Source organism: Hyperolius riggenbachi, chromosome 4 (genome assembly GCF_040937935.1).
Source record: "Hyperolius riggenbachi isolate aHypRig1 chromosome 4, aHypRig1.pri, whole genome shotgun sequence".
NCBI lineage: Eukaryota > Metazoa > Chordata > Amphibia > Anura > Hyperoliidae > Hyperolius > Hyperolius riggenbachi.
In genome coordinates this window covers 368,312,764-368,327,198 of record NC_090649.1, presented here as the reverse complement: position 1 = coordinate 368,327,198, position 14,435 = coordinate 368,312,764, and the positions used below count along the sequence as shown (strand labels likewise).

The window sequence follows — 14,435 nt, the reverse complement described above, 5'->3', positions numbered from 1 at the left end:
ACATACCCATATTGGGTGGGAGAAATATCTCTGTAAATGGACAATTGTGTGTAAAGAAATCAAAAAATTGTCATTTACAGAGATATTTCTCCCACCCAATATGGGTATGTGTAAAAATACACCCCAAAACACATTGTACTACTTCTCCCGAGTACAGCGATACCACATGTGTGGCCCTTTTTTGCAGTCTAACTGCGCTAAGGGGCCCAGAGTCCAATGAGTACCTTTAGCATTTCACAGGTCATTTTGAAACATTTGGTTTCAAGACTACTCCTCACGGTTTAGGGCCCCTAAAATGCCAGAGCAGTACAGGAACCCCACAAATGACCCCATTTTAGAAAGAAGACACCCCAAGGTACTCAATTAGGAGTATGGTGAGTTCATAGAAGATTTAGCTTTTTGTCACAAGTTAGCGGAAAATGATTTTTATTGGGTTTTTTTTACCAAGTGTCATTTTCCACTAACTTGTGACAAAAAAAAAAAATCTTCTATGAACTCACCATACTCCTAACGGAATACCTTAGGATGTCCTCTTTGTAAAATGGAGTCATTTGTGGGGTTCCTATACTGTCCTGGCATTTTAGGGGCCCTAAACCGTGAGGAGTAGTCTTGAAACCAAATTTCTCAAAATGACCTGTGAAATGCTAACGGTACTCATTGGACTCTGGGCCCCTTAGCGCAGTTAGGGTGCAAAAAAGTGCCACACATGTGGTACCGCCGTACTCAGGAGAAGTAGTATTATGTGTTTTGGGGTGTATTTTTACACATACCCATATTGGGTGGGAGAAATATCTCTGTAAATTGACAATTGTGTGTAAAGAAATCAAAAAATTGTCATTTACAGAGATATTTCTCCCACCCAATATGGGTATGTGTAAAAATACACCCCAAAACACATACTACTACTTCTCCTGAGTACGGCGGTACCACATGTGTGGCACTTTTTTGCACCCTAACTGCGCTAAGGGGCCCAGAGTCCAATGAGTACCTTTAGCATTTCACAGGTCATTTTGAAACATTTGGTTTCAAGACTACTCCTCACGGTTTAGGGCCCCTAAAATGCCAGAGCAGTATAGGAACCCCACAAATGACCCCATTTTACAAAGAGGACATCCCAAGGTATTCCGTTAGGAGTATGGTGAGTTCATAGAAGATTTTATTTTTTGTCACAAGTTAGCGGAAAATGACACTTGGTAAAAAAAACCAATAACAATCATTTTCCGCTAACTTGTGACAAAAAGTAAAATCTTCTATGAACTCACCATACTCCTAATTGAGTACCTTGGGGTGTCTTCTTTGTAAAATGGGGTCATTTGTGGGGTTCCTATACTGCCCTGGCATTTTAGGGGCCCTAAACCGTGAGGAGTAGTCTTGAAACCAAATTTCTCAAAATGACCTGTGAAATCCTAAAGGTACTCATTGGACTTTGGGCCCCTTAGCGCAGTTAGGGTGCAAAAAAGTGCCACACATGTGGTATCGCCGTACTCAGGAGAAGTAGTACAATGTGTTTTGGGGTGTATTTTTATACATACCCATGCTGAGTGGGAGAAATAACTCTGTAAATGGACAATTGTGTGTAAAAAAAATCAAATAATTGTCATTTGCAGAGATATTTCTCCCACCCAGCATGGGTATGTGTAAAAATACACCCCAAAACACATTGTACTACTTCTCCCGAGTATGGCGATACCATATGTGTGACACTTTTTTGCAGCCAAACTGCGCTAAGGGGCCCACAGTGCAATGACTACTTTTAGGCTTTACAGGGGTGCTTACAATTCCGCACCCCCCAAAATGCCAGGACAGTAAACACACCCCATAAATGACCCCATTTTGAAAAATAGACACTTCAAGGTATTCATTGAGGGGCATGTTGAGTCCATGGCAGATTTCATTTTTTTTTGTTACAAGTTAGCAGAAATGGAAACCTTTTTTTTTTTTTTTTTTTTTTTTTGTGACAAACTGTCATTTTCCGCTAACTTGTGACAAAAAATAAAATCTTCTATGAACTCAGTATGCCTCTCAGTGAATACTTTGGGATGTCTTCTTTCAAAAATGGGGCTATTTGTGGGGTATTTATACTATCCTGGAATTTTAGCACCTCATGAAACATGACAGGTAGTCAGGAAAGTCAGAGATGCTTAAAAATGGGAAAATTCACTTTTTGCACCATAGTTTGTAAACGCTATAACTTTTACCCAAACCAATAAATATACACTCAATGGGTTTTTTTTCATCAAAAACATGTTTGTCCACATTTTTCGCGCTGCATGTATACAGAAATTTTACTTTATTTGAAAAATGTCAGCACAGAAAGTTAAAAAAATCATTTTTTTGCCAAAATTCATGTCTTTTTTGATGAATATAATAAAAAGTAAAACTCGCAGCAGCAATCAAATAGCATCAAAAGAAAGCTGTATTAGTGAGAAGAAAAGGAGCCAAAATTCATTTAGGTGGTAGGTTGTATGACCGAGCAATAAACCGTTAAAGCTGCAGTGGTCTGAATGGAAAAAACAGCGCTGATCCTTAAGGGGGGGTAAAGGCTGAGTCCTCAAGTGGTTAACTGATCTGAAAGCTAATGTCTAGTTGTAATTTACAACTGTGCTAATCAATATGTGAACCAAACAACAAGTCTCTGTTGAATTCACTGCTAAATATAATTACCAAATAAATTAGCAGCCTCCACTTTGTATGTAGGAATCAGGATGCTCTATTTGCAGAGAAACCGCATTTTCTGCATTTGTCAACCGCAGCAGCTGGAGTGCCATTGGTCCTGCGTCTCTTGTGTATTTGAATTCTGTCATTTTGGTAAAATCATCCATATTCCTCAATGCTGACGTCTCTTATGAATGACAATACAAGCACTGCATTCTCTCCACTAAATACAAATTAAAGCCTTTCACAGAGCAATTTGAACATCTGCTGTACACTGATATGATTGTGCACATTTGACCATCAGCTGAAAAGCAGCTGACTATAACACAGCTTCATGCAGTCTGTTTCATATCTCATGGCTAATGTTATATTATTACAACCTTTAACAGTCCTTTTTTGAGATATATCAAACCAGCTGATTTTTTTTCCTGTTTACTAGGCTAAATTCAACACATGTACTATGTGAGAAATGTATGAAATGAATCGCTCAGCACACAAAGCCAGCGTAGTGTGACAGTTAGCGTTGCAGAGGTGCTTTCTTCATAAATCTCCTGCCTCAATTCTCTGCACAAGGATAAGCAACGCTCATGACCACATCATTTTGTACCTATTTCTGCTATATTGCTTTTGGATAACAGCTGCTGTGGATTCCAGAAAAATAAACACAAGCGAGCAAATAAAAAACTAGCATCCTGATTTTACTCTGTTACCGACTGAATTTCTTGAATAAGCCGTATTTATTAAACAAATACAGATAAATATGTTTTTACTTTGTCTTCAGTTCAAATGCTTCAGGAGTTTCAAGGAGATTAAATTAAAAAAATAAACATCCATGAACTTAAAGGGTACCTTGAATGACATGAGGAGTTTTTTTTTCATTGTAAGGGTTAAGAATTCAAGTTTGTAAATTACTTCCTCTGCATTTGGACTTGAGTTGGACTGTAGCAAAGCTCTCGGTAATAATTACAGGACATATAACATATGGCCCAAGTACGCCTCTGAGTGCAGGGAGTAAATAGAAACCGTGAATAGTTCAAAGTGGGAGCTGTAAAACATTGAAAGACTGTATCAAACAGCCGAGACAATAAAAACATTAGCATTACGTCATTATCTTTTAAATAAAATTGTCTTTGGGATCCGGGAGATTTCTATTTAGAATTAGGACTATAGATTATAGTTGTTTATCCCATACTTTTTTCAGTTCAGATATGCTTTAATCAGTTCCCCTCCCCTGCAACGAGTAACTACGTCCCTGAAAATATCACTTGGGGACCCAGGGGGCATAGATCCTTGTCCCGGTCTGTGTGCACCCATCATGTGCATGCAATCCCCACTCCCCGCGGTAGTGCACAGATTAGTAAATAGGAACATATGTTCTTAAACCCAATCCAAGTGTTCAAATTAAAGCGGACCCAAAACAAAAATGTTTTTAATTCAAAATATTTAGCTGCACCACTCTGACACATACAAAGATAAATAAACACTCCTTCAAGCCTATGAGCATTTCAGTGACTGCCTTTCACCCTTCTCTTTTCATAACTAGGGTTATACAGGTGGCAGCCATTAGCAATTCCTCCTTTGCTGGACGCCATCTACTCCACCAGTTTGCCGGATCCTGTCCCGGCAATCTGAAAGGAAGGGAGGGTTTTCTCCAATAAATGTCAAATATTTTATATTTGTCATCATGCAGCTGAAAAAAGGCTGCTATTTATTATCATAATTTAGAAAATAGATTTTATTTCTGAAATCTTTTTTAATTTGGGTCCACGTTTGGGTCCACGTTAAAGGAGCAACAGTAATCATTACATTGTAAAAATGACAGTCCCTATAATTTCCTGTTGGCTGGAATGCAAGTTGATCTAGTGACCAAAAAGAATATTACAGTTAAAATTAAATATATAGATTTCTTATCCCTATAACAAGCCCATTCATTCATTATGCTCCCTCCCTGCCCCCATATAACACAATTGTAAGAAAAGAAAAAAATTACGACATTTAGATGATAATACATAAATTGTTATGTTAGGGACTTAGCTTTTAACCTCCTTGCCGGTTATCCCGAGCTCAGCTCGGAGTAACCTGCGCAGGAGGATATCTCAGGCCCCGCTGGGCCGATTTGCATAATTTTTTTTTGTTACAAGCAGCTAGCACTTTGCTAGCTGCTTGTAACTTCCGATCGCCGCCGCTCGCCGACGATCCGCCGCAATCCGCCGCGCCAAGTCGCTCCCCCCCCCGCCCCAGAGCCCTGCGCTGCTTGGCCAATCAGTGCCAGGCAGCGTTGAGGGGCGGATCGGGATTCCCTATGACGTCCCGACGTCCATGACGTCGGTGACGTCATCCCGCCCCGTCGCCATGGCGACCGGGGAAGCCCTGCAGGAAATCCCGTTCTCAACGGGATTCACTGCATACTCTGATCGCCGAAGGCGATCGGAGTGGGTGGGGGGATGCCGCCGCTTAGCGGCTATCATGTAGCGAGCCCTTGGCTCGCTACATGATTTAAAAAAAAAAAAAAAAAAAATGTGCGTCGCTGCCTCCTTGCCGGATTTTTTAGACCGGCAAGGAGGTTAAAGCATACCCGAAGTGACATATGACATGATGACATAGACATGTGTATGCACAGTGCTTAGCACACAAATAACTATTCTGTGTTCCTTTTTTTCTTTCTCTGCCTGAAAGAGTCAAATATCAGGTATGTAAGTGGCTGACTCAGCTCTGACTCAGACAGGAAGTGACTACAGTGTGACCCTCACTGATAAGAAATTCCAACTATCAAACACTTACCTAGCAGAAAATAACTTCTGAGAGCAAGACTGAGATAAAAAGGGGAATTTCTTATCAGTGAGGTTCACACTGTAGTCACTTGTCACATGTCACTTCGAGTATCCTTTAAAATATGTATGCCATAAGGGTGTAATACTCTTATTTTTGCAAGTAAGGTCTTACATTATTGTACCCAAAATAATGGAAAAAATACTTTATTTCCAAATAGAATATTGTCGCCATACATTGTACTAGAGACATAATTTAAATGGTGTAATAACTGGGACAAATTGGCAAATAAAAAGTGTTGGTTTTAAGTAGCAGGTTTTATTTTAAAACTATATTCGTTGAAAACTGAAAAATTATTTTTTCTTCTTATTCACTTCAAAATGCATATAAAATAAATTAATTCTTAGCAGGCAGGGGAATCTGTCCATAGGACAACTATTAGTCGTGCACTGCACAAAGTTGGCCTTTATGGAAGAGTGGCAAGAAGAAAGCCATCGTTAACAGAAAAGCATAAGAAGTCCCGTTTGCAGTTTGCCACAAGCCATGTGGGGGACACAGCAAACATGTGGAACAAGGAGCTCTGGTCAGATGAGACCAAAATGGAACTTTTTGGCCAAAATGCAAAACGCTATGTGTGGTGGAAAACTAACACTGCACATCATCACATCATGCTCTGGGGGTGCTACTCTTCAGCAGGGACAGGGAAAGCTGGTTAGAGTTGATGGGAAGATGGATGGAGCCAAATACAGGGCAATCTTGGAAGAAAACCTCTTGGAGTCTGCAAAAGACTTGACTGGGGCGGAGGTTCACCTTCCTGCAGGACAACGACCCTAAACATAAAGCCAGGGCAACAATGGAATGGTTTAAAACAAAACATATCCATGTTAGAATGGCCCAGCCAAAGTCCAGATCTAAATCCAAGCGAGAATCTGTGGCAAGATCTGAAAACTGCTGTTCACAAATGCTGTCCATCTAATCTGACTGAGCTGGAGCTGTTTTGCAAAGAAGAATGGGCAAGGATTTCAGTCTCTAGATGTGCAAAGCTGGTAGAGACATACCCTAAAAGACTGGCAGTTGTAATTGCAGCAAAAGGTGGTTCTACAAAGTATTGACTCAGGAAGCTGAATAATTACGCACACCCCACTTTGCAGTTATTTATTTTTTTTAAATGTTGATTCATGATTCATGTTTGTGGCAGTAATATGACAAAATGTGGAAAACTTCACGGGGCCGAATACTTTTGCAAACCACTGTATCTTTGCTTGTGTATGGGCTTATTTTTCCAAATAATGGGAAGTTCTACTTAAACTGTTTTGCATAGTGTGTAAAATGTATAAATGTATAATATGTACAGTATATCCTGTGCTGTTCCTGCTGTCTTCCTCAGTCCCCGTGACTGGGATCTTCATAACGTCAACGCCCAATCTGTAGATTTAACCTAGTTCCTAACCATAGCCCCTTTTCTCAGAACAAAAATATTTTATTTATTTCTAGAACCGTAACAAAACATTTGTAAAGTGCCTTTCTTCTGTTGGACGCAAAGCACAAACTTTATCTTTTTTTTTTTACCCACTTCTTAGAAGTTGGAACCTGAAATAAAAATTCAGGAAAGTCTGGCTCCTTTTCTGTAATATTTAAAACTAAAATAACATTTTTGATGATGTAAAAAAAAACAACCTAAGAATTTTTGGTATTGATAACTTTTATTACCTTAAAAAATGCCACTTACATGGCTGCCATGTTTTGTTTTGGGTTCAGTGAAGATTCCTGGACGCACTCCCCTCCATTAAAGTGAGGTATAAATGACTATCCGTCCACCAGAGCACTAGGCAGGACACTGATATATCAAACCATAAAGATCAGAGCACTATTCATAAATGCAAATCTCCTTGCTGTGCAGGAGTGCACATTTATCAACTTGAGGACGGGCAGGGCACCTGAAACAGCTCAATGCCAGTGTCTGTCGCCATGATCTAATGTATTCAACTTTGGACTAGGCACCCTAACTCTTACAGCTTTATGGATAATGTTACTAGCAGACTTAAGGTGGGAGTCTCTAACTCCTATCTATTGCCAGTGGCTGGTACCTGTTGATCAAATTGTACACCTTATTGATATCTATTGCAATAAAAGCAAGGAGATTTGCATTTTTTAATCGAGTGTGCTGATCTGCAGCTCTGGCGCTTTGAGTCCGCCAGGAGAAAAGTGTGACATATATGTTATTTGTCTTGTCTAATTTTTCTCTTGGATTGAGCATAAATGGTAGATGTTGGTGGTATAATGGATTTGTTAGTTACCTACCATACACTGAGACCTGGGTTCAATTCTCAGCCACGGTATGTAAGCTGGCTTTTGAAATACTGGAATTCCCTGGCAGATGAGACCCTACTCCCTCCGGTAGGAGGGAATAGGTAGAATGGTTGGAGGGAGGTGGGAGGAGGAAGGCGGGTAAGGGAGGAGGAGGCTAATTAAACTCTCCCTAGCAGAGTGTGTGTAGCAGCTGTCCCTTTACTAATTAGTATAGGCAGACGAGTGAGTCAAATGGCTCAAGGACCTTGCCTTTTATAAGGGGGGGGGGGACTCCAGCAGTGAGTGCATTCTGATTGGCAACAATGTGCCTGCTGACTGTGATGTAGAGGGTCAAAGTTCTGCTCAATAGAGCATTATGGGGCGAATCGAACTTCCGGGAAAGTTCGCCTTTCGCAGGCGAACGCGAACCACTGAAGTTTGCCGGGAACCGTTCGCCAGCGAACTGTTCGGGACATCTCTAGTCCTGAGATCAATATGAGTCACGGGCCACAAAGCACACTTCTGTTGCAGTCTGGTAGTGAAAAAATGGGATGGGGTGGTTCTGAACTAAAGTTTTTATTTGGAAACATATTGCTTTAAAACAGGTGCATTCATTAGACTCTACTTGAAAAGCATTTTGGGCCTTTTTCTGTGAAAATGTTGATAACATTTGTGTACTGTATGTCTAACGTAAATACTTTTTCCTCCCTCTTCCAGCTCCTAATTGGTTATGAGTCTGGCACAGTAGTGTTATGGGACCTCAAGTCAAAGAAGGCGGACTACAGATACTCATATGATGAAGTATGTAACACAAATAATTTATCTTTTGTAATATTGCCACTGAAAGGAAAAAGGGCATCTGTCACTTGGTTTCCAAAATACTGTAATCGATTTTATATGCAGGTCCTCTTCATTAATAATTTTAGCCTTTAGCCAAGCAAATCTAAAAATCACAGTTAAACCACTTCACAACTGAGGGGTTTTACCCCTTCAGTATCCGAGCAATTTTCTCCTTTCAGCGCTCCTTACATTCATTCGCCTATAACTTTATCATTACTTATCACAATAAAATGAACTATATCTTGTTTTTTTCGCCACCAATTAGGCTTTCTTTAGGTGGGACACTATGCCAATAATTATTTTATTCTAAATGTGTTTTAATGGGAAAATAGGAAAACATTTGGAAAAAAAACCATTATTTTTCAGTTTTCCGCCATTATAGTTTTTAAATAATGCATGCTACTATAATTAAAATCCATGTAACTTATATGCCCATTTGTCCTAGTTATTACACCGTTTAAATTATGGCCCTACCACAATGTTTGGCGCCAATATTTTATTTGCAAATAAAGGGGCATTTTTTTCAGTTTTGCATCTATCCCTAATTACAAGCCCATAATTTATAAACTAACAGTGTTATACCCTCTTGATATAAATATTTAAAGATTTCAGTCCCTAAGGTAACTATTTAAGTTTTTTTTTTATTGTAATTTGTTTTTTATTTATTTTAATATTGGTAACAATTGGGGAGTGTGGGAGTTAATGAGTTAAAATTAATAGTGAAAACAATGTATGTGTATGTGAAAAATGTTTTTGGGTGTAGTATCACTTTTTGGCCACAAGATGGCCCCATTTTTTTTTTCAGGCGTCCTACAAGCGTCGGAAGGACGCTTGCAGAAGGGGAGGCTGGGAAACTGAGTTTTTTCACAATGGTCGCGCTGCTTCTCATAGAAGCATGTCGCTCATTGCGGGGGCAGAGATCAACGAACGGGAATGGATTTTCCCGTTCATTGATCTCCGAGCGGGCGGCGGCGTGCACGATCGCGGGAGTGCGAGCGGGAGCGCGGACAGCGACGGGGGGTGCGTATATCTACGCTCCGGGCGGGGAACTGAAGTCCAAAGGAGCGTAGATATACTTTACCCGGGCGGCGAAGTGGTTAATGAAGTTTTATGCTACAGTCTTATTCAAATTTCACTATATGCATTCAGTTGCTGTAGGTACATATATACACTTGGCCATTCTAAAGATGTTGCCAACTGTGATAAATATCAGAATATAAATCAGGGTGAGGAAAGATTTTACAATGGGCAAACACTGAAAATTGTTTATAAAGTAATATTGAAAAAAATATTATTTTTATTATTATTTATTATTATATATTTAATAACAATATTTACATGTTTTTCAGTACAGTTTTTTTAATGCTTAAAGCAACATAAACTACTCTACCACCACCAGATTAGAGTATCTTTGCCCCTGTGTTTACACAATTATAAACAAATAATAAACACTTGGTATTGTTTCTATTTTTAGCACACACTAACTCTGTAGCTCCATCTTGTGGCCAAAAAGTAAAACCACATCCAAATACCCTATTATACACCTTCCCATAGAAAAATTAAATACATATTCATTTAAAAAAAAACCCTTGGAGGTCAAGTGGTTAAACACTCAGTATGAAACTCTTGTACCTGTTGCTAGAAAGAAGAGTAATAATTGAACATAGTTAATGCAGTGATGAAAAGAAAATGTAGGCTTATTAACCAGCTGGGCGGTATGGACGAGCTCAGCTCGTCCATCACCGCCGGAGGCTGCCGCTCAGGCCCTGCTGGGCCGATTTTCATGAAATAAAGAGCAGCACACGCAGCCGGCACTTTGCCAGCCGCGTGTGCTGCCCGATCGCCGCCGCTCTGCGGCGATCCGCCGCGAGCAGCGGCGAAAGAGGGTCCCCCCAGCCGCCTGAGCCCAGCGTAGCCGGAACAAAAAGTTCCGGCCAGCACTAAGGGCTGGATCGGAGGCGGCAGACGTCAGGACGTCGGCTGACGTCCATGACGTCACTCCGCTCGTCGCTATGGCGACGATGTAAGCAAAACAAGGAAGGCCGCTCATTGCGGCCTTCCTTGTTTATTCTGGCCGCCGGAGGCGATCGGAAGAACGCTTCCGGAGCGCCCTCTAGTGGGCTTTCATGCAGCCAACTTTCAGTTGGCTGCATGAAATAGTTTTTTTTTAATTTAAAAAAAACCCTCCCGCAGCCACCCTGGCGATTTAATCAGAACGCCAGGGTGGTTAAAATGGCAATGTTATCTTATGTTGGGTCAAAGTAGTCATGGAACTGAGAATAAAAAATAAATAAAAAATCAGTGTGTGTGCAAGTATAGATGCATGTGTGTATGATACTTTACATTTTATTTTTACTCATTATTCATGAAAATATGGAACACAGAATAGTACTGTGGTTTATGTTGCCCAACTTTTCTTTGCTGTGACAAAGCAATATTGTTTGGTAAGCCAGCAATATTGCTTGACTGCACCAAAAGTTCAACCTGTTTGTGCGATTTTGGTGATTTTTCAGTATGATGAAAGTGTAAAAGTTATTATGTATGTATATGTATGTATATATAATTTATATATAATTTATATATATTATAAAGTCTGAAGTGTGAGTATCCTAATAATATTAGAAGAGGACAATTACAATTACATAACTGCCTCTCTCCTCGCTCTCTCTCAAAATAACTTTATAGACATGACCGAGATATGTACAGGTGTTGCAAAAGCAATCGAGGGTTGAAGAAATATGAAAGGGGTTGATTCGTTAAATGGGGGGGGGGGGGGAGGGTAGGGGAGAGATAGAGGTATAACAGGTAAGCAGTTAGTGGACATTTTTAAAACTGGAAAATGTAGAATGTTTCGTTCTCTAAGGAGATGAAGTCTGGGATTAGGTTCAGCTACTTCTTCATGTGGGTGTCCCCAGTAGCAATATATTTTGTATACAATATGGTGTTCCCAATCTGGAGTGGGATGACACAGGCAGATATACAAACTTAGGGAGGACAGACTGTGCGATTACTGTGGCCAGAGGATTCTGCAGGATTAGGCTTAGGGTGGCCACTAATGATCCAATTTTTTTCATCCAATTTTACCAAATCTATGTAGTATAAGGGTAAACTGAGTGAATATGTTGAATAGATAATTTAGGCAGTTATCTTATATTACATAGAAATGGTAAGATTGGATGAAAAAGATTGGATCATTAGTGGCCAGCTTTACTTACTGCCCCAAATATAATGCAACCAACCAGTGGTACCCACTGAAAGGAATTGCTGGATCTTATTCCAGATTTTGGCACCTTTGAAGAGTTGCTGCACACTTTGTCACAGCACGCCACAAATTGAGATGATCATAAATGAACATAAATACGATAATGTCCACCAACTGCTTATCCATTGTACCCCACACACACACCCCTACACCTCTCAATCCCACTGTATATATTTATCTATTTGGCAATGCTTATACGTATCCTGGTCACGCCAATAAAGATTGCTTTGAATTTTCAATCTCTCTCTTTTCCTTTTTCTCTTCCCTCTTCCACTCCTCCTCCTTCTTCTCTCTCTTTTTTCCCCCCCCCCCTCTACTCTTTCCCTCCACCTCTTTCCAGTGTCACCTGATGAGAAAGAGGTGGATAGTTGCACAAATAAAGATAGTTAACGAGTACAGAAAAAAAACCATTGAAACCAAGCATGGAGCAGTCATTAGATTGTAATATGTTTAAAGGATACCACAACTGACATGTGGCATAATGAGATAGACATGGGTATGTACAGTGCCTAGCACACAAATAACTATGCTGTGTTCCTTTTTTTCTTTCTCTGCCTGAAAGAGGTAAATATCAGGTATGTAAGTGGCTGACTCAGTCCTGACTCAGACAGGAAGTGACTACAGTGTGACCTTCACTGATAAGAAATTCCAAATATAAAACACTTTCCTAGAAGAAAATGGCTTCTGAGAGCAAGAAAGAGATAAAAAAGGGGGAAATTCTTATCAGTGAGGGTCACACTGTAGTCACTTCCTGTCTGAGTCAGGACTGAGTCAGCCACTTACATACCTGATATTTACCTCTTTCAGGCAGAGAAAGAAAAAAAGGAACACAGCATAGTTATTTGTGTGCTAGGCACTGTACATACCCATGTCTATCTCATTATGCCACATGTCAGTTGTGGTATCCTTTAGGGCTTGTTTCCACTGTTGCGACGCGATTTCGGCCGCATTCCGACGCTTGTAAAAACGCATGCGGATGCGTTTCCACATGCGTTTTTACCCGCGATTTCCCCTGCGATTTCGCATGGCAGAGTGCCATGCGAAATTAACCATGACACTGCCAGGGCTAAATAAAATTGAAAAAGGTGCGAAATCGCGGGTAAAAACGCATGTAACAAACGCATGCGTTTTTGCTATTAAATACATTAGCGGCGATTCGCACGGATTCCCGACGCAGGCGAAATCGTTGGCTCTTTTGTGCGTTTTTTTCACGCTGAAAAAAACGCACCTCAACAACGCTACAGTGGAAACAGGCCCATCCACTTGTATTACATGTGCGGATCTGCATGCGTTGGACGCATGCAGATTCGCGATAGTGGAAACGAGCCCTTAAGCTTTTCTCAGGTTAGCTTTACTTCCCAGGATTCAGGCACATCAAAGGGAACTATGCACAAATGTGTAAAAAAAAAATTAAATGAACCTCCCCCTAAGGGGTGAGTTTGTTTATTGTGTGAGCTTTTAGGGGTGCAGCGGGAATTTGCTTATGTGTGGGGATGCTCAGTGTGGAGGCCTCGTTTTTTATCTTTCCGTGACGCAGAACCGCAAGTTCCCGCACTTTTGTCCTATGTCCCTGGCAGCTGCAATACCTGCCAGGGATTTGTGATTCATGCTGGGGAATGTAGTTTCCATTTATGTGATTACATCTCCAGGCTGACAGATGTAACCATATCATTAAACTACATCTCCTGGCATGCATTGCCGGGGCCAGGGACACAGGAAGTAACCAACGGAATGTCAACCTGCGGCACAAAGACACAGAAGATGGAGGTTCCATATGCATGTGGGTAGGGGGCTACTGAGAATCCCCCCATAGGTAAGTAAATGCTTGCTGCCCCCCAAAAGTCCACACAATTAATGAAACCATTTTCTGCACCTAGGAACTCTCGGGGTGCTCAGTATAAGGTACTACTAAGGTTACCTGAACTGAGGAATATTGCGACTGCCATCTTTATTTCAATTTAAAGAAATATTGCCTAGCTACCCTGTTGCTTTTTTGGCTTAAAAGATCACTATCATGGAACAATTGCTTTTTAAATAGGTGGATATTTTGTATGCATATAAATAAATGCTGCAATATTGCAGTCACAAAGTCGCTGATGGACTTGGACTGACAATACTCCTGCAAGTCTGCATGCTGTTTATGTGATATCCTAGCAATTGGGAGAGTTTAGATTTGGCAGATCTTTTGTGTCAGTGGCACACCTCCCACCTCTCTGCAATGAGAAAGGGTGACACCTTTTCAGTTTAAGACACAATTTTATTTTGTAAAAAATACTTCCTACTATCTCATTATTATTTGAAAATATGCCTATCCTCTGAAGAAATTGGATGTTCTTTTTAGTTCATAAATATATTTAAGTACTGGATCTAAGAGAGGGAAAGGTAAGGTGAAAAGAGAGATAGGGGGAGTTGTAGGAATTTAATTTTATAGAGCATGCAACATTCATTATCACAAAAACAAGAACTTACTGTAGGTTGTCTTCTCTACTTTCCAGCAAGTTCCAAAATGTTAGTACATTGTGAGCTTCACCAGACCGCTTCTGTGAATGTACTCTGTGACAGGAGGTTTATTACTTTCATAATATAGTACAGTATTCAAATACAGCTTTGTCACCTGAGA

General features: G+C 40.4%; 1 protein-coding gene across 8 annotated transcripts in view; it reads left to right on the top strand.

The window, feature by feature from the left end:
• The window catches only part of STXBP5 (syntaxin binding protein 5), a 557,868-nt gene that overhangs the window by 323,938 nt on the left and 219,495 nt on the right, over positions 1-14,435 (top strand). For all 8 annotated transcript variants that reach the window (XM_068231993.1, XM_068231992.1, XM_068231991.1 and 5 more), the window contains one exon: positions 8,431-8,514. In XM_068231993.1, coding sequence (XP_068088094.1) covers positions 8,431-8,514 — 84 coding nt within the window. The remainder of the gene's footprint in view (positions 1-8,430; positions 8,515-14,435) is intronic.